The sequence below is a fragment of the Diabrotica undecimpunctata genome, chromosome 8 (genome assembly GCF_040954645.1).
Source record: "Diabrotica undecimpunctata isolate CICGRU chromosome 8, icDiaUnde3, whole genome shotgun sequence".
Lineage (NCBI taxonomy): Eukaryota > Metazoa > Arthropoda > Insecta > Coleoptera > Chrysomelidae > Diabrotica > Diabrotica undecimpunctata.
Genome location: NC_092810.1, coordinates 52,176,154 through 52,201,893, shown reverse-complemented (window position 1 = coordinate 52,201,893; position 25,740 = coordinate 52,176,154). Strand labels below are relative to the sequence as shown.

At 30.4% G+C, this 25,740-nt stretch overlaps 1 protein-coding gene across 3 annotated transcripts in view; it reads left to right on the top strand.

Moving 5' to 3' along the window:
* Positions 1 to 13,468: 13,468 nt before the first annotated feature.
* LOC140447543 (DAZ-associated protein 2) overlaps positions 13,469 to 25,740 on the top strand; it is a 74,502-nt gene continuing 62,230 nt past the window's right edge. The window contains exons 1-2 of one of the 3 annotated variants that reach the window (XM_072540250.1): positions 13,469 to 13,693; positions 14,041 to 14,133. Coding sequence is in view for 1 of the 3 variants with exons in the window: in XM_072540248.1 (XP_072396349.1) it covers positions 13,678 to 13,693 (16 nt within the window). In the remaining 2 variants the exon portion in view is untranslated. The remainder of the gene's footprint in view (positions 13,694 to 14,040; positions 14,134 to 25,740) is intronic. The other 2 variants (XM_072540249.1, XM_072540248.1) reach the window with 2 other exon arrangements.

Here is a 25,740-nt window from a genome sequence, read left to right as displayed (position 1 = left end):
CGATGGGAGCAGGTTTAGACTTGTTTACGTTCCGGCAAGATTTTGATTAAGACCGTGTTGTAATTTATGACAAATACGAAATATATAATAAATGTCCTGAATAAAAATCCATTTCATGTATGTTTGTATGCGAAATAACTGCACATAAACTCGAATAAAATATTAAATTATTAAAAAACAGGAGTGCGTCTAATAATTTGGCCAGGGACTGTACATCTGGTTAAAGACACCGAACTTAAAGATTTCAAAAATGTTAAAAAAAGTTAAATTGAAATATATAATTACTTACTAAGTCCAGGTGGACTTCCCATATTCATCTGTTTATCCACTTCATTTTGTAACTGTTTCAGTTTCTCAGCCTCTTCTTCCATTTCTCGTACTCGCGCCTTGATGGCTTCCAACTCTGGATCATCTGCAGCAGTTCCATCTCCATCTGTGTCATTTAACAGAGCCTCGTCGTGCATTCCGTTAGTTTCTTCAAAGGAATCTATGTGATCCTCACCTAAACCCAAGTCTTCATTATCGGCCATAACCTAGATTTTCATTATATTTTTAACAATAAAATTCAATGTTGTTAGAATTTTGAACTTGGTTAAGTTGTAGATGGTTAGTTTATTTAACACAGATGAATAATGGAATGAGTATGTGTGAGGATAAAAATGGCATTACTCAAAGGGTCTTAGAAAATCTATGTGAATATTAAATTTTAATTTTCTAGAGCAAATATATACATTGTAACGTACATGCGAACTAGATTACTAAGAAGTAAACTTAGGTCACCGATATAATGTATGCTCGAAGGCACCGTTGCTCAGTTCTGGTAGATTATGAGCGGGGTTATTCATAGACATGAAAAACAACTAAAAAGACATAAAGAGAACAACTCTTCAAAAAAAGAACGTCATTGTTTTTAAATATTTATATCCCAAAAAACAGACATGGGATATTCATATGACAAACAGAAAAGTGCAAATATCATAAAAATAAAAAATGGAAAAATTCACTACCTATCAAAATTAAAATATCAAATATCATAAATCTCACAAAGTAATCAAATATCAATAGTTATCATATATCATAAGAAATATGAGAACGGTCTTAACTAATTTAAGTCCTCTTTGCAATGGATTAACTGTGTTGAAAATAAAATACATGCGATTAAATCAGAAATTTAAATATGCAAAAACAATAAAAAAATGTACTGCTTAGTTAATACATTTCGATCTAAACATGTAATGATAGAGACTGCACGAAATAGTATTTAACATTAAATATTTAATAACGGATAATGAAGTATGCACTATATAACAAATAATTTTAAATATCAAATCCTATCTTGTAACTCATTATTAGTATTAAATAATTTTCTTAACATGAAAGCAACATCATTTAAATCTGCTGAGAAGAGAAGGAAAAATACTCACAATAAATCAGATAAACCTGTTAATCTGGATAATAATATTCCAAGGATAATCCAGTTAATAAAGATTAACTGGATGGTGGCCTCGGCACCAGCCGAATCTTGAATAAAAGGGGGCTCGATATATACTATGATTCGAGTTACCCCCATATCAGGATAAAGGTCGTTTCTAAATGAGGAGGAAACTGGATTCCCAATTAGGATAAACTGGGACAAGGATGGCCTCCGAATTGGGAAGAAATTAGATTCACAATGGGATAAACTCTCCCAGCGGGACAAATTTGGACCCTAATTAGATGGGAAAATACAAAATTAAATATGGGAAAAAAACAAAAAATATAAAATCAATCTTACCCTGAAAGGGGTCTGAAAACACAAGTAGAACGTCTTTCACATCTTGATTCAGGACGGAAAATAAAATAGAATTGAGAAGGTATTCCTTTTTAGATACAAAAAAATTTGTCTGGGCAACACACCGTTTCCGAATTTGACTAAAATATTAGAGTTCTTGGATGGTTTTAACAGTATCCTAGATTATTTAGAAGATTTGCAAACAAATACTGTAACGAGAGTTTTGGCGGCATTTCTATAAAATCTTTTAAAGGGATAATATGGAATAAACTGACTTTTACTTGACCAAATGGGATAGTTTTCGGTAAAATCTCTAAGGTAAGGGATTACAGAGGATAGATGACCATATAGGTAAACCAATAAAATTATTAGTACTTACAAAAATTAAACCTATATACTAAGCGTTTGTATAAAATTTAGTCAAATAAACGAAAATCAAACAAAATGTAACTTTAGGTTTTTTGATATGTTACAACATAACAAGTTACAATGCGATGTGACAATAAATAATTATTTGATTTATAAAGAACAACCGTCTTATATTGGAAGTATTAAGGAAGGACATGATGTCGTTGGTGATATTTAAATATAAGATGTAAACAGATTACGAAGATATACTAAATATCCTCGGCGATGAATGTCCTTCATATCCGACCGTGAAACATTGGATTGCAAGCTTTAAAAGAGATAAATTTCCCAGTGAAGATGAAGAAGGACCGGGAATGTTTCTGTATATCTGAGGCACTGAATATTTAATATGAATGCGTCCATCACATACTTCACATCTATCTGGACGTGAGAAAAATGCCTGTAAAATGTTGACCAGAAGCTGGCAAGGGTAGAAGCATTACATTCAATCTGTGCTCAGTTTAAAAAAGAAGCAAACTTCTTAAGCCATATTGTTACTGTGGGTAAAACTTAAGTACATTTCTACGACTTGGAAAGAAAGCATCAATAGATTTAATGGAGAACTCTGACGGCCTGAGAAATTTTGTGTTCAAAGATCTGATGAAAATGTTCTTACTTAAGCTTTTTTAGAGTAATCATGATTGTTTTTGTGGATAAAGGTAGAAAAATAGCTGGGAATTACTATTCGACTTTACTGACCACTCTATGAGAAAAAAATACGGAGAGCAGATGCGGGAAATTATTTAAAAGTTTTTTTTGTACGACCACGCCCCTGCACACAAATCGCATGTTAGCATGCAAACAATTTTGCAGACGAAGTGATAGAAGCTGTGGAGGATTGGTTTGCAGTGCAAGATATTTTTTTTATGTGTTAAGAGGAATAGTTTTTAATAACTTTTCCTGCTCTTAAATTGATTCTTAAAGCAGAAAAACCACTTTAAATTAACCCAGAGTAATCACAAGATTTTATGATTTTTTGTTTTAAACTTTTAAATCAATCAATGGAATAACATAACCTGACAAACATTTTCTAAAGAAATTGAGTATAATTCAAAATTGAGTCCCAAATTTTCAAAGCATAGTACAATACTTTTTTGTAGTTGTAAATGGGAAAATGTTATTAACGATGTTTTAATTACAACAATTACTACACAACTTCTAGACTAGAATAAAATTTCTTCAAAAAATATTTGTTACCAAATTTAGAGTTTTAGTTTTATATGTGTCAAATATTGATTTATTACACATTTCTTACTGAGCATCCACCACCGAATATCTCAAGGAACTCATATGCTTTTTCATTAATCTTGAGAAAGCATAATATTGGAATATGTAAAGTTTGTGAGAAACATGTATGAGGTAGTAACAATTAGTGTTATGACAGGTGTGGAAGAGGCTGATATATTTCATGTGAAATTTAGGTTGCACCAAGGCTCGGTGCTTAGTCCTAATTTATTCTCATTACTGTTGGATCTGATAAATGCGAAACTACAGACTAACATTCCCTAGTGCTTAATGTATGCTGATGATTTAGTGTTAATAGGAAATACTGAAGCCAATTCAGAACAAAAACTGTAACAGTAGAAATCAGAAATCAAGTGTTTATTAAGATTTGACTTTAAAACAAAAACTTCTACAAATTTTGTTCTTTACATATTTTATTTATAAAACTTGACAGACTCTAAAGACCAACGGACACTCAGATCTTTGTCTATAAAGAATTATTATATCCTCATTTAGTTTTGTACTTACGGATCTGAACACATTTTTATTTAAGTACTATTTTTATTGGAGATAAACCACAATTTTACTTAAAAAAAGGTTTTTTTTACATTTCGATTTCAACTTTCCACTCTTGAAGTAAAATTGTAACTTATTCCTAAGAAAAATAGTAAATTATATTAATATGCCACAAGAAAATAGCTTCAAAACAATATTTTTATTTAAATGATCTTTAAATCTAAAATTCTAAAATCCTTCATATTAAAATGTTGGAAGCTACCAAGCCAAAAGGTAATATAATTTGTGTTAATAAGAGAAACTGTACATGAATAAGAATTACTTATTCTTTATGAAGGGTATATTAATTTTTCTGTAACAATACTTATTTTGTGTTAAACATACTGCATCATATAAAATACAGACACATCACATGGAAACCACTTCTTTAGTACAAGACAGAATGGTTTGGAAGAACCCTATGCATGCTACAATGAAATAGTGAGACCTTATTCTTATTTGGTTAATGACAGATTTTTTTCAGATGCTGCTTGTTATAATCTTGTACATCTTCCATTTATTCATTTTACCCATTCCAGAATCCTGAAGTCTTATTGAGGGAGCTTGTACAGGTCCAGTGGATTGGTTCCATATGTTTTTGGAATCACTTGGTAGGCTTCATATATGCAGGTCTCCCTTAACTGGCACACGACTGGTAAAAAAAACCTGTTATGATTCTGACCAGATCAATATTTCAGTTCTTTTAGTACATGTCTGTTCAGTATATCTTTTGACATGTGTTTGATGTGGTATATTTTCTCAGTGGTTATGTTTTATTCTATTATAGGTTTTTTTCTGATCACAGATGGACCCGCTTGCATATCTGTGCATATATTGATTCACTTAAGTTCAAAAGCTCTCATGTGAGTTTCTCTCTGCAGAAATGCCTGCCTGGAATACAGAGGTAACATCCATAAAGTATCCCTAATTTTATTTAAGATGTTACTGTGTCCTGACTTAACCATTACATTGCTCTGGTTTTCTTGCAGTCTATAATATCCCATTCTCGCATCTCTGTTATAATGATGTGCAGAAGGGAGGTTCAGTAGGTCCTTGAGAGCTGTTATTGGTGTGTCCTCAGAGTTCCTGTAATTCTGAGGCAAGCAAGTCATTGCACCTTGCTTAATTTGAGGATGACACTTTTTGCTGCACCTTTGGCCACCATACCACTGATGCACATGCTATTCTTGGTTTGACCTTCTTGTTCTTCAAGTGTCATGTCTGTATTCAGTTGGCTATCATCATGCTTACAATTTCCTGAAACTGTTCTCTATCAGCTGCTGCACGAAATAATTCTTCTACTGTGGTACCACACCATTGTCTAATATTACGTAGCCATGAAAGTTTCTTTCAACCAATCCATCTCTTTCCCTCCACTTTACCTTGTATTAAAGGCAAAGTAGTAGGGAAGTAGGGAACGAACAGGCTGATGCCTAGGCTAATTCAATCTGTCAGTGGGTCCCAAACCTGTGATTGGAGTGCCCTTCAGTACTGGTCAGGGTAGTCTCAAAGAGCTTCTTCTGCAGAGGTTCCAGGACTCCTGGAACAGTAAGTTGTGAAGGTATGAGACAGGCTAGCTAGCACCACAATTCGAATGCTTCTAATTTGTTAAGAATGGTGGTTTTAATGTCCATGACTCACAACCATATAATAGGGGATAGAACCTACATATAATTTCAGGATCTTCTTGCAAATATGTACTGACAGGTTTCTGTTACATAAAACTGGTCTCCAGGTCATAAGAGCCTTACACGCTATTTCAATCCTGGTTGGTGTCTCTTCATCAGAGTCACAATTTACATTTAACCAGCTGCTGAGGTATTTTAAATGGTTTATGCATTTTATCTCCTCTCCGTTAAGCGAAAGCAAGCCTTGATCTATAGTAATATTTCCAACTACCATCCACTTTGTCTTTGAAATGTTAATTTTAAGGCCTCTCCGATAACTTGCTTCACTGACTAGATTTACTGATGTCTGGAGATCTTGTAAATTTTCTGCAAGAACAGCTATATCATCAACTTTCTGATATTGATTACCACAATGTTATAAATCCAATACATCATGTCTCTCAATGTCCGGTTTTAACTCCACATTTTTTGATGAGTTATTCTGTATAAGATGAGTTATATCTATATATCTGTATAAGATGGATATTTAGTATTCAGCCAAGTATGATTTGGCTTTGATGTAATTCTGTCATGTTTGGTAAGTAATTTCATTTTATCTAAAAACATTTATCAGTAATTTAGACTTTTGTTACTTTTGCCAGAATGGTTTAGACACAGGTCAACAAAATTTTTATTGCTGTTGCTATTGATATTTAATTAGTAGAAGTATAATGGTACACTAAAATGAGAATAGCCATATGGAACAACACTTTGTATATCTCCAGCTTTGTAGATGACCAACCTATTCTGTTTCAAGAAAATTAAAGTTCATAAAATTCAATAAAGACAAATTATAAAATCAGATTTTAAATACTTATGGAGTAAAAACTTCAAAAAGTGGAAATTGAGAGAATGACCCATAGGTGTTTGGATTTACCAAATTCTAAGGAAAATAAAAATGCATTAGATGGATCAGAAGGTTTAGAAATTGAAAACGGGGCCATGATAAAGCGGTTAAAGTCTAGAAGAGAACATTTCGATTAAGTTAGCAACAAACTGTTTTTAGTTACTGTAATTGATTATTAAATTAACGTGAGTTTATAATTGTACCAGAAATAATAATAATAAATAACTCTATATTATTAATAACTAAATTGGTCACACTGGAAAAGCTTGATGGCTTTTAAAACGATACTTAATTATTAAAGTTGTATTTGTGACAGTTGAGATAAATGCACACAAGCATACTTACTGGTAATGCGCTGATACTTTTTTTTCTGAATATTATTTTTTTATTTTTTAAATTACCGGCTTGTATCCTAACCACTTCGCGCCTATCAGTCACCTATTAGGAATCCTCAATAAATGGACGAAAAAAACCAATGGTAATCAGCACAATCATACAATAATGCCACAAATGTGATTAGCAAAGAAAAATGTCAAAAAGTGTAGTTTTATGTTTTATGGCTCAATTAATGCTCTGGGTTCTGTGTATACTGTCAAATCGGCGATATATAAAGATGGAACAAAACTTACAAAACATTAACGTATAACAGTTATATTCACGAATATATCATGAATTTGTTTCTGTTTGCTTGCCTCAAAGGTTAAGAACATGGACGTATGTTCAAAAAAATAGGTTAAAAGAAACAATGCTAAAGGGGTTTTATTGTTTTATGTTATCAATGGACCCCAAAATATAAAAAAACGCGGAGTGCTACCATTTAAAGAGGTGCGTTTTTGAGAAAGGGGAGAATTTGTCCCTATGTATTAGGATGACATTTCGATAGGAAATTTAATTTTGAACATCTTTTCTGTAGATGTATATTTACGAAAACTGCATAGAATTCACTCAAATGCACCCTAGTGCATAGGGACAAATTCACCCCTTTCTCAAAAATGCTGTCCTTTAAATGCTAGCGCTCCTCGGTTTTTTTATATTTTGAGGTTCATTTACCATATGAAATAATAAAACCGCTTTAACGTTCTAGTTCTTTTCTAAAGTACATAGTCAATAGTCTATTAACACGTAAGTTGGTTACTATATTAGAAATCGTACTGATATTAGGTATGGTATTTCTTAATGGAACCCCTCCATAAAATTTAATAATTTTTGCTTGTGTATAATTAACTATACCCACCTGCTACTATGTTAGTTTATTTAGACTGGTGAATTTAAAAAAGAAGACATACATAGAAGCATTTAAAAAAATAACTACTTGTGAAATTGCTTTTAGCGCATCTCTATTGATCGGAAAACCAGAAGCTTATTCTGCCCTGCCTAATAAAATTTTCTATGGCTAAAATGTTGGAAAATGTCGATTACTTAGTATACAAATTATTTTTTAATTTTGTTTTGGAATACAAATTGAACAATATTTATATTGACACTATATAAAGCCACTAAATATGTTATGTTATGGTGTTTTATTTTATGATAACCTTGGATCTAATTGGAAATTCCTTTATATTATAATAATGTGACTATATAGTAAAAGAATATGCAATATTTTTAACTATTCAAGAGGATTAACAGTTTGCCATAATCTTCGATCCCTAAGTACAGAGATAAAAACTAATATTAATATTTGCGATATTAATAATTTTAGAAAAATGTGTTGGATATTACACTGTTGCCAATGAGCAGCATATCACAATTTTCCTAGACCTGATTTTTTAATTTGTAGTACTTCCTTTTCTCTTTGCTTTATTGTGCACCAATATTGTATTTTTTTAAGTAAAAATATTTTTCTGTTTCAATATGGAATGCTTAAACGTTCTTTATAGTTCTAATATTTATGATGCTCATGTTCTAAAATAGTCAGGTTCTGTCAACCGATCTATCTTTAATACTACATAATATATATAGCTGTAGATGTAATGGCACTTTTAAAACCTTTCTTTTATATCGTGTTTGAATGCGTTTGTCTTCAGAGCAAATGTTCACCTAGAAAGGTACTTTAAGCCAGTATCTGGGTACCATATGATCTGAATTCATCGTCCATTCTCTCCATCCGTCTATAATATCCCATTCTCGCCTTCTCCTATAGTCTTTGCTCCTTGATTAATTTGAGAATGACAATCACCGAGTGATTTTTTTTACCATTACAGAGCCGATTTGGCTGTTAATTTTTATAAAAGTGACTCAAGAAAGTGTGGTATATCTTGTAGTATAATAATTTTGTTCCCCTCCTTTTTTATTTCCTTCTTCGTTGGCTTTTTCCCATTATTAGTTCGTCGTTTTCGTCCTCCACAGCGCTCTATTTTTTCAATCACCTTCTCTGCAGTGGCGCACCTAGAATTTTCCTCGGAGGGGAGGGGGGGGGGTTTTGGTTAGACACCGAAATTTTTTTCATGCTACCTCCATTTTGAGTCCTTAAAATTTGTGAGCAACAGTATTAAAGACATATTGATAAACGTTTATCAATACCTTTTAAAAGGTATATAATTTAAAATACCTTTCGGCTTACTTTTTCGGATTAAAAAGCCCATCATCAGTGTTTTCTTACCTAGAGTAAGTATTTCCACTTAATTTAAAGCAAAAGTAAAGGTAAAATTTTGATTAAGGTTGAAAAAGCAATGTAGTTACATACTTACTCGGTGCACACGAGTGAAGCCACTAAACACCTTGGTAAGAACCGTTTAGATGGTACAAAATTTAATATGTTTTACATTTTATTTAAAATGATGTTGTGATGTTTGAGTATTTCTCAGATAACCTACATGGCAACGTAAGACTCCTACTAGGAGTTGCTGCTGACCCTCAGATGATGTATGAATGGGTTCTAGATGGCAACTATAATTAAAAAGGCAGTTTTTGAACGGATGTATGAACAAAGCAGTAAATGTGACTTACAGTATAAGATATATAAAACGATAGATAATAATTAGATAGATAACAACAGTTTAACAAAGAAAAATAAGAAACACGTAATACAGCTAAACTGCAAAACAAAATGGGCGCCAATGAATTTTAATCTGAAACTCATGAAGGAACTCAAGATTTAATAAATTAAACATTACCTATATTAACATTTCTCTCAAAGATATCAAAGAAATACGTGAGAAAACATATCAAAGAATTATCACAAAAATCATAAAAATTGACATATTTACCCATAATCTGAAAAAAAGTCTATCGACAATATAACTCCTAACTATATTCTCGTAAAAACGTAAAGCTTTTCGTTTCTGTCTAAAATATGATACATAAAAGAATGACGAATAACATTCTTTGAATAGCCGAAAAATACATTGCGTTTAATATTGAAACTAAATCCAAAATTAATCAAAAAGCTAACATAAATGGTGTAACGATTATTACTACTATTATTATTACTACCCTAATATCTATAATTTTACCTTAACCTGTTATGAAAGCAATTATTTAACAAAACAGATTAAAATTTATAAGGTTTCAATTTACAAATGTTATAATGTTATAAATGAAAAACTGTTTATTTTTACATGAAAAAAGTTTAACTATAAAATGGTGCCTGGTATTTCACTAAATGTTAATTTTTTTCTTTTTTTTAAATTTCTGGGGTTAGAACTGGATTTGGATTCTCTGCCAAACGAACAAATGCATCTCCAAACTGCGAAATAGCCTGGGATGACAACCAAGGACAAACAAAACGAGGATGGAAGCTGCTGGGCAAAATGGAAACATGTGGTTATCCTTAAAAGTTGTTGTAAACACCATTTTACAAATATCTCTGATGAGAGGACATAAAAATAAAAAACAGTGATTACTCTTTCAAAACTGACACATTACATTGAGTATAATTCAGTTTTTTCAACAAATTTGCCAGCTTCTTTTCCGACTAAACACACCACCGTCTGCTCTCAACAAAATCTCTTCCAAACCTAACTTTAACTTCACATTAAACTTCACACTGCTACTATACTGCACATTTTCCCATGATAAAAGACGAAAAACGAAAAGACATTTACGAATTTGAAGCTAAATTCGGACTGACACTGAAACCAACTGCCTTTGACAGCGGCTTCACTGAAAGTGATATAATTATCTTTAAAATTCGTTCGCCCAACTCGGTATAAACAAAACATACATGGTTAAATTCCTATTTATTTGATACGCAGAATATCCTAAAAACGGCTCTCGATCAAAAGAATAGCGAGGAAATACACATCTGTGATATATAAACAAACTTTAAAATGTGTTTATATCAACTCCAGCGATTCAAAAAGATTGAAAATACTTTTTCGGTGTTTTAACTTATACAAGGTGATTTGAAACGCTACAATGGTCAAAATAAAATAAAATATTTACGTAGTCACTTTAACAGCTTGGTGACATTCAGAGAAAGCTGATACGACCAAAACAGGTGGGATTTCGGTAGTATTTAAAAGGGCCAAAGGGTGGTGTTCTCAAAAATTTCTTCATACCTCGTCGGCAAATAAATAGATGTTGGTAGGAAGTATATTGCTCTTTCAGCAGAAATCAGATATTGAAAAAATGGTCTGGGAGTGCGTAGCAGAAAACAGTGAATTGCAAGTTGGACTCACACAATATGTGAGTAAACCTAACTTTAAACAACGAAAATATCAACGTCTGAATTCATATTGATTGGAGACAAAAAACTAACTGAGAACGAAATTACGTTTTCGTTCACATAAATCTCTAACCCCGGATCCACTACATAAGTATTCGGCCTTATACATATTTATCTTGAGTCCCCATAGATCATATTTTTACTTTAATTTTCTTATCATATATTCCATATCCTCCCTGTCTTGTGCATTGTATGTCCATTGTTCCGCATTTTCTATACCATCTTTTCAAAGCCTGATCTATATATATATATATATATATATATATATATATATATATATATATATATATATATATATATATATATATATGTATTATATTGAACTATAACCCTCTATATCGAGGCAAATTTGGTTATAACGAGAGAAAATAAGATCGAAACACGTGTTTTTTACGTTTTTGGCCCGGCCGTGGCTATAAATAAATACCTTTTTAAACGGCCTCGCAATAAACTTAACTGCCGCCCGCAATAAACTTCTTTACAATTAATACAACTGTTTCACATCTTTAGAAAATATAATAGATATAATGATACTGAACAATTTAAAGCAGTCAAAAACGACAGATTTCCTCCAATTGCAGAAGCAATAGTTTATGTTACCCTTGTGTACCAATGATTGCATATTTAATAGAAACTGGGTATTACAACAGAAACATAAAAGTAAATTAAATGTCGCTGAAATGAATGTATTGAAGAAAGTGACACACAACACCAGGAAAGACAGAAAGAAACCATAATATGCATAATAACCAGAAAACAATTATAGTGGTTTAGACATGTACAGAGGATGCGAAACGAAAGGTGGCCAAAGAGAATATTAAAAGCTAAAATGTAAAGACACGTAAGAGAGAACGGACAAGAAAAAGCTCTGCGTAAATGAAATTATAAAAGCAGGTAAAGCCAGAGGGATGAACTACATAGAAATGAAAATGATATCGAGAAACAAAAAGGATTCAAAAGAAGAATAAGCACCAACACAAAAAAATCCGACACTCTAGTGTGGGTAAGCCGGAATTCCCTAGGAGGAGTTTAGGGAAGAAGACTTTGGTAGTAAAGTTCCCCATTAAAAATGTTTTTATTACTGTTTTAAGAGTGTTCTGTATGTCTGTATCTAGGTACCTGATTATCTGACATACAAGAAGTTAATAATAAATATAAATAATCATAAATAACCTAACTTGTATATAACTGAATATATGATTTCTTTAAAACTATGTTTTAAAATAAAGTAATCTAAAACACGTTTAAACCTTTTTGGTTACTTTTATAACATATAGAAGAGTCATTTGTCAGTAATGTCCTAATGAAATTGTATTTCTTTTTACAGTTATTGCAACAGTACGAAGTGCTGAAAACGTACGAACAAGTAAATTTTGACCATTCCACAAAAACTAATTCTGAGATATTAAAATATCTAACAACTCATTTAATAAAATATATAATAAAATATATTATTTCATAGTGAAGTATCGTTGTATTTAAATTTAACATAGAAAATTTAAAAAATAATAAAAATTATATGGTAGATACAGCAGTTATTTAAAGAAAGCGTTTTAGAATAATAATAACGAGCCATCGAAAAAAAAAATGTAATTAAAGCCGGCCTTGGAATAAGTCTTCCTTTTTGTGGATGGTTAGTTACCTTTAGACAAGAAATTCATAATAATAATAACTTGTATATACCTGGCTATCTGATTTCTTTAAAACTCAATTTTAAAGAAAATAACATAGTTTAAATCCTTTTGGTTATTTTGTAACATATATAGGAGAGTTATTTGTCAGTAATATAATAAAATTCATAAACAAGGTCATTCAAAGTCATGCCATAATTGTCACGTCATTCAGTATGGTGACTAGTCTACTACCGAGCCGTATATAAACGTGTTCTTGAAACTTTTCTTCCAGATCTGTTTGTTTGATATCTAGACAATTTTTATGTCAGTGCATTTAAAGTAAAAAAACGCTTCAATGTACAGATTAATTTGATTGTGGATGACCCTAAGAGAAGAGATAAAGGCCAATAGATGTCATAAGTGATATAGTTCGATGGTTTGCTTTTTTAATTGGATCTTTTGATAACAAATGTAACAAATAAAACATAACATTCTATAACACTAACTATATGTAACTAACCATATAGTGCTATAACTAGTGTAAATAAATACTATTTTTGTGTTATTTATATAAATCATTCATCATATATTTGTAAGGAAATTTAAAGAAAAATATAGACTTTTGGCAACAATGTGAGTCTTTTGCAAATTAAACCTAGAATTGAGTTCACGCAATCCTGTTGGCGCACAAAAGGAAGAAATGATTTTCATGCCATACCGTATAGTTCCATCTTTGTCCGTTCCATGATCCTTCGCAGTGTCATTCGTAAGGTCGATGTGCTTTCTTTCTCTAATTTATCAGAATTTTTTTGACTTTTGTTTGTGAGGTTTTCTTGCAAGGTGTAGTGCAATTGTTTTCAGAATCTAGCCAAGTGTTTGTCGTTATTTTGTGTTAATATCGTCAAAGTAACCTTAGCAAAATAATGTCCGACAAGAAAGGTAAGTACATACGAAGAAAACATAAAAGATGGAGGATAGGTGGTAACTTGTATAAAATATATTTTCTAAAAATCGTATAATAATTACTCAAAAGCCGTTCTAGCTGTCGCTAGATAGCAGTTGGGCAAAAAGTACAGTATTTTCGGTAGCAGAGAATCTATTAAAAATTGCATAATTATGCAGGATGTTCAAATCAATACTAACACTAAGGTTATCTCTCTCTGTTCAACGGGTAACCTACATACTATATGTTTCTAACTCATTCCCTCCCGTGATAGCCTTGCCCTAGTTTACCCACTGCAGTATTAGGAATTAGGGAAATTTAATATGTAATGTTATAAATTTAGGAAACGAGATGATCATGAAAGTATGTTACTTCCAGCTTCAACTGCACAGGAAGATGAGCTGATCACCCCTGGACGTGGATCCCGAAAAAAACAGTACCTATTTATTTTCATGTGTTTATACAGTGGCTGATTTGCTTGTTGGTATTCATACCTGCTCAAGGATTACCTTCACTAGAATTTTTGGTTGGGATTTGTAACTTCACATTCATTTGCTGATTGATTTTTATTACAGCATACCTACATATTGAACAGATGGTTCATTCTTGCTCAATAGTCAATACCTATTACTGCATAAATGATCAAATTCTTGGCATGTTGCAGCTGTCACACCATTTTCTGTATTAAATCTATAATTGATTATAAGAAAAAATAACAAAATAATTACATGTTTTATAATTTTTACAAGTTATTTTGATTAGAATAGAATATGCAGGTACTAAAATACCTAACATGTTCCTCATGTAGTGTAGTATCTAATAGGTGATTCAAATATCTTAATTCAAATTCCAGTTCCAAAAGAAACATTGAGCTGTGTCTAAGGTATTCAAATTAGCATCTTGCTAAAAAATTAGGTAATAACAAGCAATTGAAGAGTTTTACTTTTATGCTATAAATTTTAAGAGGGACAAAACTGTTATAAATTCCTTACTGTTGAGCCATAAAAACACAGTCATATATTTTTATTATTGAAAATTAAATTCAGAAAAGTTCTTGGTTGAAGTACTCAGTAACTGCCATGTTTTGTTTTTAAAATTATAATCAATAATATGATATGCTAATAAACAGTAAATCTGCCTTCAAGACCACTCATACTTAAAAATATTGGAGTCAGGAAGTTAATTCTAATACCTAAGTATATATTTTAAAATTTTTAAATATTAATAATTAAAAATATTGTGCAACATCAATGAATATGTTTATAAAATTAAATGTATATACAAAATTAACAAAAATAATTATTTTAAATAATTTCTCTACACTTGTTTCCAAAAAAATACAGATATCTGCTGATTTTGAATCCTAGTCAAGTAAATCTTCTTTCTCTAGTACTGGAACCCTCCAGGGTTTGGCCCATTCAGCATTTATTGCATTCCATTCCCTTCTGCTGTTGACAAATCTTCTCCAATTCTGAACTCCCATAATCCTTAGATCATTCCCAACATTCTCTAATCAAGGCTTTCTAGGACAGCATTGATGTCTATTTTTGACCACCCTCTATTTGATGAAATTTTCTTGCATTTGTGGAGGCCAAGCCAACGAATTCTGTGAGATTTAACAAACTTTACTATATCAGGTGTTTGATTAACTTGTTTATGCTGATTCTGTAGCTCATATGCTCCCGGTCAGGCCCAAAAATCATCCTGAGTAAAATTTCCTTTCAAATCTTTTCAGGGCATCTTCATCTTTCTTCAGCAGGATCCATGTTTCACAGCCATTTGTCACAATGGGTCACATTAGGGTTTTTTACAATTACATCTTCAAATTCTGCCCTAGTATTTTAGAAGTTAGCAATTTTTTATTTGTATATTATGCTGTTTCCTTCACTTATTCTGTTTTTATGTCTGCACTTACATTTTACTTTCAATTACTAGGGATGAACTGATTACTGTTTGGATGAACTTTTTATTGTTTCATCTTGCCCTTGATGTAAACATGTATTTGATTTTACTCTGATTTTTCCTCAATCCTAATCCCTCGAAATCTTTGAAAGTTTCCTTTAATGCTCTCATTATGACTAGTTAATATCTACTAAATATGCAATCTTATTTGATTAGGTTACCATTGTTTTTTTTATAAACAACAGCTTAAGTTGAAAAATTACACTTTCTGACTTAGAATTCTCTAATTTACTTTTCAGGAAAGCTGCCAATTTAAGTGTGTAAAATTTCAATCAGATCTGTTTAATAGTTTATTAGTTATTTAAATGTTTATCCCAGAGACCAAAGGATTAAGCTATTGTTTGTAAACAAATGCTTTTGCATATCTTTAAAAAGTGAAATGAATTACTTCCAACTTTAAGTTGAAAAAAAAATGAACATTTAACATAATTTATAAACTATTAAACCAATTTGGTTGACACTTAAATTTACCAATAATGGCCTTATGATTGGTATGTTATATGTCACTTACAGTCATTATTGCAAAAGTTAGTAACATTTATAAAAAAATGCACAGAGGACTGTTTTTCGCAAATATGTCAGTAAATTGTTTATCAATTTTAATATCTGCAATATCTTAAAGATCCACCCATGATAGTTTCCTTAACAGTAATTGGAAAGCTCTAGTACAGAAAATATAATTTTTCAACAGGATCCGTTTCTATATTAAAAGTCTTGGTTGTTTCATATTTACATATTATATTATTCAAATATTTTCTTCTTTCTGTGCTAAACCTGATTATCGGGCATTAGCTATAAAATTGGCTCTACTAATTTTGTTGACAGTAGCTTAAAAACGGGATGCAAAGGATCTGTTAAACCATGCCCTCAGTTTCTAAGCCATGACATTCTTCTTCGATCTTCCCCTCTTCTTCTGTTGATCTTGCATCAAGTACATATATTAAGTATTTAAAATGAAAAATATTTACCAAGTTATGTCAGAAGTTCTTAATATTATATGTTTTGCCCTCTTTTTATACATTAGCTTGGTTTTTATTTTGTAAGGGTTTGAAATATATATACAATTTGGATAAGAAAATTTGGGCATTTCGCATTTTAAGGCACTCTAACCTAGCCAAGCTTTTATATGACAGTTAACATACTCTTAAATGGTGTCAGAGTTGCCAAGTCTCCAGTTTTTTCATACTCTCACATAATATTAAAGAAATGCATATAAAAATTAATAGGAAATGCATTGAAATTATATAAAAATTCATAGATTTTACTTAAATTAAAGATAATCAAATGCATATACAATAAAATTGATTACAATGATATAAAAAATTAATAGTATTAATTAAATTACCGTATATAATAGAAATGCATTGAAATTATATAAAAATTCATAGATTTTAGTTAAATTAAAGATAATCAAATGCATATACAATAAAATTGATTACAATGATATAAAAAATTAATAGTATTAATTAAATTACCGTATATAATATTTGTTTTATACTTATTTAAAACTTGTAGCTTCTCATAACACAAATTATAATTTCGTAAAAGTAACTTATATTTTAAACCTTCGTATACATTTTACAAAAAAAAAATATGGCAAGTTTTATACTTATTTAAAATTTGTAGCTTCTCATAACACAAATTATTATTTCGTAAAAGTAACTTTATATTTGTAACATTCATATACATATTTTACTAAAATAAATACGGCAACACTGTGACGCGGTGCCTTGAGGAAATATATTTGGTTAGGTTAGAGTGCCTTAAAATGCGAAATGCCCGAAAATTTGATAGTAAAAATAAATCGAATTATATGAGCAAGGGCTATCAGCCAGTGCTGGTAACTTCTTTAATTAAATTTAACTAATATTAATATGTATAACAGTTTCCTTGTATTCTAGAGGATTAACTCATTAGAAAGCTAAAATTATTGTCTCACCAACAAAATTCTACTTTGATCAAAATTTGATATAATTATTAGGTGTTCTATATCAAAATACAGTTTTGATATTTCAAAGAACTAAATGAATATGTATGCAATTCTAAATTTACTACAGTATTATAAATTCAATATATGGTACCATCAGAAATTGAAAATATTGCTTTATTTTAAATAATTCATTAGAATTTTTAACAGTAATATATTTAAGCCATTTTATTAAGTCTCTTTCAAAAATTTCTAAGGAATTCTCCAAATGAATGTGAATGTTACAGCAGTTACTGTAGCTGAAGATGTAAAAATATCAATGGTCCAACATTTAGACATTTTGTGGTCTATAAATCACTGCATGAAAATCAAAAAATATGTAACAACATGCAAGCCCTACCACTAAATGGCCCTGTTATTCATTTTTACGTTCTAAGAAGTTTTAATTTTCATTAGACAGTAATGGTTTATAGGAAGAAATTAAAATTGTTATAGAAGTTCAACTTTGAATAGTAATATATTGTGAGTTATTAGATAAACAAAACAAATGGTTATTTTAAGAAATGTAATAATGAAAAATAATAATTAGAAAATGATTAACAAATAACTTAATTAGAACTACATTTAAAGTCACTAGGTCAATTCTATCTGTCAAAAAAGTGACTGTCAATTATAACAAAATGTTAACTACTGGTTAAAATTGAGACATCCAGGAAGGTATCAAGAGATTTGTTATTTTATAGCTAAAATTTATTGACGTAAGTACTAAAAAAATTAATGTGAAAAAGCATATAAAATATTAATGTGTAGTATGATGATTTCAAAAAAGTTGATTCAGATATGTTATTTTGCTTTAACGAAAATATTTTTTTCTACATTGGTAACAATTTTTAGTTAATAATTAGTGTTTTATCCTGAAATATTCATGTTATCTTACCTTCTCTACATGGTTTAATATGTGGAAGATGTTCTTGTAGTTATCACTGTCCAACTCTTTGATTTGAATCCAAGGTTTTTATTTTCTTGTATATAATATCAATTGGTGTTATTAGATTTCTTTTATATCCTTCATAAATCAAAATCCTTAGAATTTTAGCAGTCCATCTATCAGGATGTTGTTTAACAGCATACCATCTTTATATTTTTTTCTTAATGTCACTCTGATGATTCTTTTACAACTATTTTCAGAAGCATGTTACAGAACTTGTAACATACTGCTAATATTTATACAAATCTTTGATTGTGCATTCAAAATAATCCTTTTGTTTGCAAGTACCGAACCTTTTCTACAGATTCTGAGCTATTGTACCTTTTGTACCAATACTTGGCTGCTCATAATGATGAAAAAGTGTGGGAGATTTTACCCAACATCAAAATATTATGTGTATATACATATACAGATAAACAATAAAATTTAAACATTCAATTTGAAATGATTACTGGGAAATAATGAACATTTATATATATATATATATATATATATATATATATATATATATATATATATATATATACGAAGTAACAAGAAGTCCAGAGACCTCTCTCTGATAGTAAATTAGGTGAACCGCAAATTCAAAGCCTCTTACTAGAGACTTTTAACGACGCTAGAAGTACATTTTTACTTCAACATGCATCTACGATTCACCTTTGTGAATCACCTTCACGTTTTCATTTAAACGTCTTTCTCTACGTAAAGAGCGAAAAAGATAGTAATTTTCAAAGGTGAATCGTAGATGCATGTTGAAGTAAAAATGTACTTCTAGCGTCGTTAAAAGTCTCTAGTAAGAGGCTTTGAATTTGCGGTTCACCTAATTTACTATCAGAGAGAGGTCTCTGGACTTCTTGTTACTTCGTATAGATGTCGCTGCTAGCGTACCTGGCTTGTTATTTTGGTTATAATAACCAAATACTAGACTGCATTTCATTTCAGTTGAACTTCCACAAGTGCTCCTGATGATGAGTTGAATAACTCGAAACACGTGTAGAGCAATGGTGGAGTTCCGATTGAAATGAAATGCAATCTTTTACTTTCATATATATATATATATATATATATATATATATATATATATATATATATATATATATATATATAAACAATAGAAATAAATATGAAAACATCAACTCTTTCCAAAATTACCCATTACTTATTGCAAATAAGTAATTTTATAAGTCTGCATATTCAAATGGACTGTCCAAATAGGTACAGTTAAAATTTCAGTACAAAAAATATGCAACGGAAATTGTTCTTCTTTTCAATTATATTGAATATTAAAGTAGAAAATGTCAAGTTTATTAGCAGAAGTGAATTCTAAATTATTTTTTCTAAATAATTTTCTTTAGCGTACTCTGTTTTTACTCCGATCTGCATTGTCATGCAGAATAATCATGTTACTGATACATATGCAAAGTACATTTTAGATAAAACCTAAATATTGGTATCATGACTCAGCCTTTTACTATATTAACATCTAGAACCCTTACTAGGTCAATACTAATGAAAAATAGTTTAAATTATATAATATATTAAAAATGCGAATTAGGACAGGAAGCACTTTTTAATACTTTAATCTGGGTGTATATGTGTCTAAACTATTTTTCTTGTTTTGTCTTAGTTTGGGTCCATTGCTGTTGTTACATATTTTTTGCTATGTGTGGAAGTAGGTTGGTAAAACCTACAGGATTTCACAGGTGTTTGCTACAATGTTGGCTATACTGCTGCAGCACCTCTACGTCGCTAATACTATCCTTGAAAAATCTCTACCTATCCAATGACTTCAACTGGTAAGAAAAAAATGGGAAAAGATCAGTCTTTCTGGGATTATGCCAGTTGAAATTGTTGAAAGTGTGTACTAGGGGATCAATTTTTTTTAATCTTTTCTAGATTAAGATTTATTTAGTATTCATAGGGAGCTAAAATGTTTGAAGTCTTATTTTAGAATTAATACAGGGTGTAACAAAACAATAGCTAATACAGTTTATACTTTTACAGAATATTTTCAGTATTTTATTATTTTAGTTATTCTAGATTATGCACAATCTTCCCATATTTGTGAACAGTGCTTGTTCTTTCTATCTTCTTCGTAATGTTCCTTTAACTGTTAATCATTGTACATTTTATTCCATTATTATTTTAAATTAAAATTTCAATCCAACAACAAAATGTTGAAACAATATGGCTATAATATTGTTTAATTTTTTTTATAATTGTGGTATTCTAAAACTCTATTTTAAAGTCTGATAAAAATATTTCTGCCACAACCTTTATTCAAAGAAATGCAATCTTCACAAACATGTTCACAGTGAAACTACTAAATAATCAAATCCTCTTTATTATTATTTTTTTTTTTTTTCGAAAACATAATTTAGGTAATAGGTATGAATTTATAATAAGGGGTTCCTAAAAACGTTTATCAAATAAGATTAAAAATTATATGAATGTTAACAAGTGTCCCACAACAGAATTTTGAGCATAAGTTAATGATTCAAAAATTACTGAGTCTGATGTAGATCAGCATCATCATCATCAACACAGTGATTAAATCCTGTTAGATTATGGCAGTGTTAAACATCAAACAGTAATCTTCTTTTTGAGTTAGTTTCCAATCTGTTCCGTTTTTTATCTTCCAGTCTGTTGTTTTGTTATTTTTATGCCCTCTTTAATTTGGCCCCACCATCTTTTCCTGGGTCCCGTCAAATTCATATTATTTTTGTCATTAATGGAGGTATTTTCCTATTATATGTAATTCCCATTCTAGGCATATTGATTTATGTTTTTTGTTCAATTTCTTGTTCTATATCTTTGCTTCTCTTGTTTGTCCATTGTTGTTACTTATTTTTGGTCCTAAGGTTGATCCTGTCATTTTCCTTTTTAATAATCTGTTGTTTTATGTTCTTAAATTTGGTCTAACCATCATTATTTTCAGTGTTTCCATATTTGTTAGAATTACCCCATCATAATATGGCATAATATAATTATTATTGACATACAATTTTCCGAATTTTGATTTTTATTAACCTCCATTTTAAACATGTATTATTTGTTATCAAAATTAATATTTGGAGGAAATAATTATTTACTGTTTCAGTTTATAATTACTATAGTTGGATTTAATGGTCATATTGGAAATTATTCATAGTTTATAGAATCCAAGAACTGACAAAAAATGCAATAATGCTTTATATAGCTCAACAATACAAAGATCAAAATCATAACATACTGAAAAACTATCATTTTATTTTACACACAGTATGACTCATTTAGATTTGAAACAACACTTTAAATAAAATTTTGAAAATAACTGGTTTCACCTAGTATTTTAATGTGGTGTAATAAAAGATTGAACTCCAGAAAATATTTTTAAATCTTTATTGAAAATTTCGACACATGCTACGATAATACTTCTTCATAGTCGAAAATAGTCAATTTATAATTTCAATTGTTTCAATAAAAAATTACTGCAGCACTGGATTCAGAGTACATCCAAATATTTACGACCAAAATCATCATCGTAAGTGGCTCGACAATCTGTTGTGGATCTTGGCCTGCTCACAAAGAAGTCGCTCGCCACTCCTGGCAACTTCCCTCCATCTTCTGATCCTTAGATTCTGTAGGCCTTCTTCCACATCATCAATCCATCTTCTTCATAGTCATCCTCTTCCACATCATCAATCCATCTTCTTCATAGTTGTCCTCTACTTCTTGTGCCCTCTGGTTTTGAAAATCTTAATCTCTTTGTGTATTTGTGATCTGACATCTTAGCAATGTGTCCAGCCCATCTAAGTCTCTGCACTTTAACGAATTTCACAATATCTGGATCGGTGTATACTAATATAGTTCAAAGTTGTATATTCGACGCCATAGCCCATTTTCATTTACGTCCCCAAAAATCTTTCTAAGAATTTTTCTCTCAAAAATACCAAGAAGTCTTTCATCATTTTAAGGTAAGGTCCACGTTTCAGCCCCTTGTATCAAAACTGGTCTTATTAAGGTCTTGTATATATTGAGCTGTACTGCACGTTTTATATTTTTATTTTTTAAATGTTTCTGGAGACTGTGAGCAGTTCTGTTTGCTATTACTATGCGTCTTTTTATTTCGTCGCTTGTCGTGTTTGTTGCGTTTACTAGTGATCCAAGATGTGAATTCTTTGACTTTGCTCAAAGGTATGGTTGTTAATTTGAATTCTCTGTTGGATATTTCGGGGGTGTTTAGAAACCAACATATATTTGGTTTTTTCCTCGTTTACCACAAATGTCTCTCATACTTCTACCCACTATAACTATATCGTCAGCGAATACGAGAATTTGTGTCGATCTATTAAAAATAGTTCCATTAATTCTAATTTTTAATTGTCTGATTGTCTTTTCCAAGGCAATATTACAGAGGAGACATGCCAGCACCTCCTCCAGTCTAGACCATTATTAAGGTCAAAGAACGTAGAGTTTTCTCCTTCAATTTACGGTTCATTTAGTCGGGTCAACTTGCATTATATAATTGAGTTCTTTTCACACTGTCATAGGCTGCTTTGATGTAGACTTCATTAGGAAGAGATGGTGTGTATCTATTATATTTATATTCTAGTGACTTTTCTAGAATCTGCCTATATGCTTGAATTTGATGTGTAGCTGACTTTCCAGCAGTAAATCCGTATTGATATTGACCAACAATATCCTTTGTAAAATTCTTTCAAACAATACATTGCCGAATATTTTATACGCATATGCTATCAGAGTAATGCTTCTATAGTTCTTACACTCCAGTTGATCATCCTTTTTATACGAAGGACATATTCCCTTTAGCCACTCTTCTGGTACCAATTCATTCTGCTATATAAGTATGCCACGTCTTTGAGTTTTAGGATGTCATTTGACACTTCTTCTCTTGTTGGGTCTTCACTGTGTAGATGACATTGTAGATTTCGTTGATTGTCTATGTTTTAACCTCCTTCAATATCATTTATATTTAGATGTTCGCTGAAATGTTGTGCCCATCTCTTAAGATCAGAGTTTTTATCATGTAGAATTGCACTGTTAGTGTCTTTACAAATGTTTAATCGTGGTTTAAATTCTCGACGGCTATTATTTAAGGATTTGTAGTATTTCCTCCTATCATGTGTATCGAATAAACTTTGTATCTCATTGAGGATGTTCGATTCATATTCCCTCTTCTTACGTCGATGGATACGTTTTTCCTCTCTTTTAAGACGTCTATACTCTTCTTTTTTTTTTCTCCGTGTACAACCTGCGTTGATGGTTTTTTGATATGCTGCGTTCTTTCATTTGTGGCCATTTAACCATGTTCAAACCAATGATTTCTTTTTTCTGATTTGGTTTTGCACAATATTTCAACCAATTTCTGTAACACAATATCTCGTATATTTGCCCATAGTTGGTTAATGTCTTCTTCTTCTAAGTTTTCGGACCTTATTTGATCTTCTATTTGCTGTCTTTATACATTTGCAACGTCGGGATCTTTTAGTTTATTAATGTCGATTTTTTCTCTCCTTTTCCCAATCTCCTTTTTTAAATTGGATGTTCTCTTTTTAAATCGTGCTTTAACTAAAGTGATCACTATCTATGTTTGCTCCTCTAAAAGATCTAACATCTAATAAGTTAGAGCAGTGTCTTGCATCGATGATTACATGATGTATTTGGTTAATCGTTTCATTATCAGGAGATTTCCAAGTTGCCTTATGTATATCTTTATGAGGAAAATGGTTCCCAGCTATTACCATGTTCTTAGAAATCGCAAAGTTTATATATATATATATATATATATATATATATATATATATATATATATATATATATATATATATATATATAATATATCGCTTATAAAAATTCTCTATTTTCAAACTACGAAAAATATCGTAATATGCCATGAAACTTTAGAAGTTTTGTCCAGGAGTACATCTTTTAATATTTGGCATGTAAAAGATTCCCAATACCCAAGTAATTTGTTAATGACCGTAATTAAAAAATTTTATACCGCCGTTACAGTTTTACATATGTAACAGAATGGAAAAAACTAACTGAATTAATAAAATATGATTAAATAATTTAAAATATATTTGAAAAAGCTACCATCTTTAAAAAGCTCTACCTACATCCTTTAGGACACATTTTACGGGTGCTTTAAGGAAAATCAACATAAAATTCACCTTAGGAATTTGTAGTTTGTTATTGTTGGAAGAACTTATGGACACCCTGTATATGCATTAATTGAACTACCATTACACATTTGCCTATAAATTCTTCAAATATTCACAAAAATAAATACTAATTGATTTTTTCATTTGCCAGGGAAAGACAGATCTTTTTACAACTGTAAATTGTAAGTGCAAACAAATAACAGCATTTGATAGGTATAGAATAATGTTGCAACACCACAGGTCGACGGGATTTTTGTATTTATAACGTTTGAACTATTTATTATTACTAATATGTGACTAAATTAGATTAAGTAACCCCTCACTAGATATAATGACCTTGAATTTATGATGATTTTGAATTGAAACAGGAAATTCAATTTTATATATAGAAAACTTGGATATTACAAAAATTTTCCTTTATTTTGAAAATCAAACAAAATGTGCAAAGCTGTGTTATATTTTTAGATAGATAAGGTTGTGAAAACCATGCTTAAAGTCCAGTAGTTAATCATTGAATTATATGGTCGGTGAACTGGACACTAGAATTTTAAGAAAATGGATTTCTAGTTAAGGAATAACAGTATAATATATTTTTTCTTTATAAACGTCCTATTTTTTTAAAATCAAAACAAAACAATATATCATCAAAATAATATACGTATGGATTTATTAGTATGTCTCATTATTGGTGACAAAGCTCTTACTGTTAATATTTATGGCGTTGTAGATAAATTGTGGGTCCATGGGCGCGTTCTCAGAGTCTCCTGGAATTATAGAGTCACAAATTACTCCCAATCTGCGAAAAAATCATCGATTCCACATAAAAATCTTTTACAGGTTTTTGAAGGTTCTAAAAGAAATATGGGAATAGCTGATGACAAATCCTTGAAGTCTTACAGCTGATTATGCTTTGTTTTTTTAAACAATCATAAAAAGTGAAAAAAATCATTTTTTGTCTATAAAACGTTTCCTATACATTTTAGAAAAAAATGGTTAAAA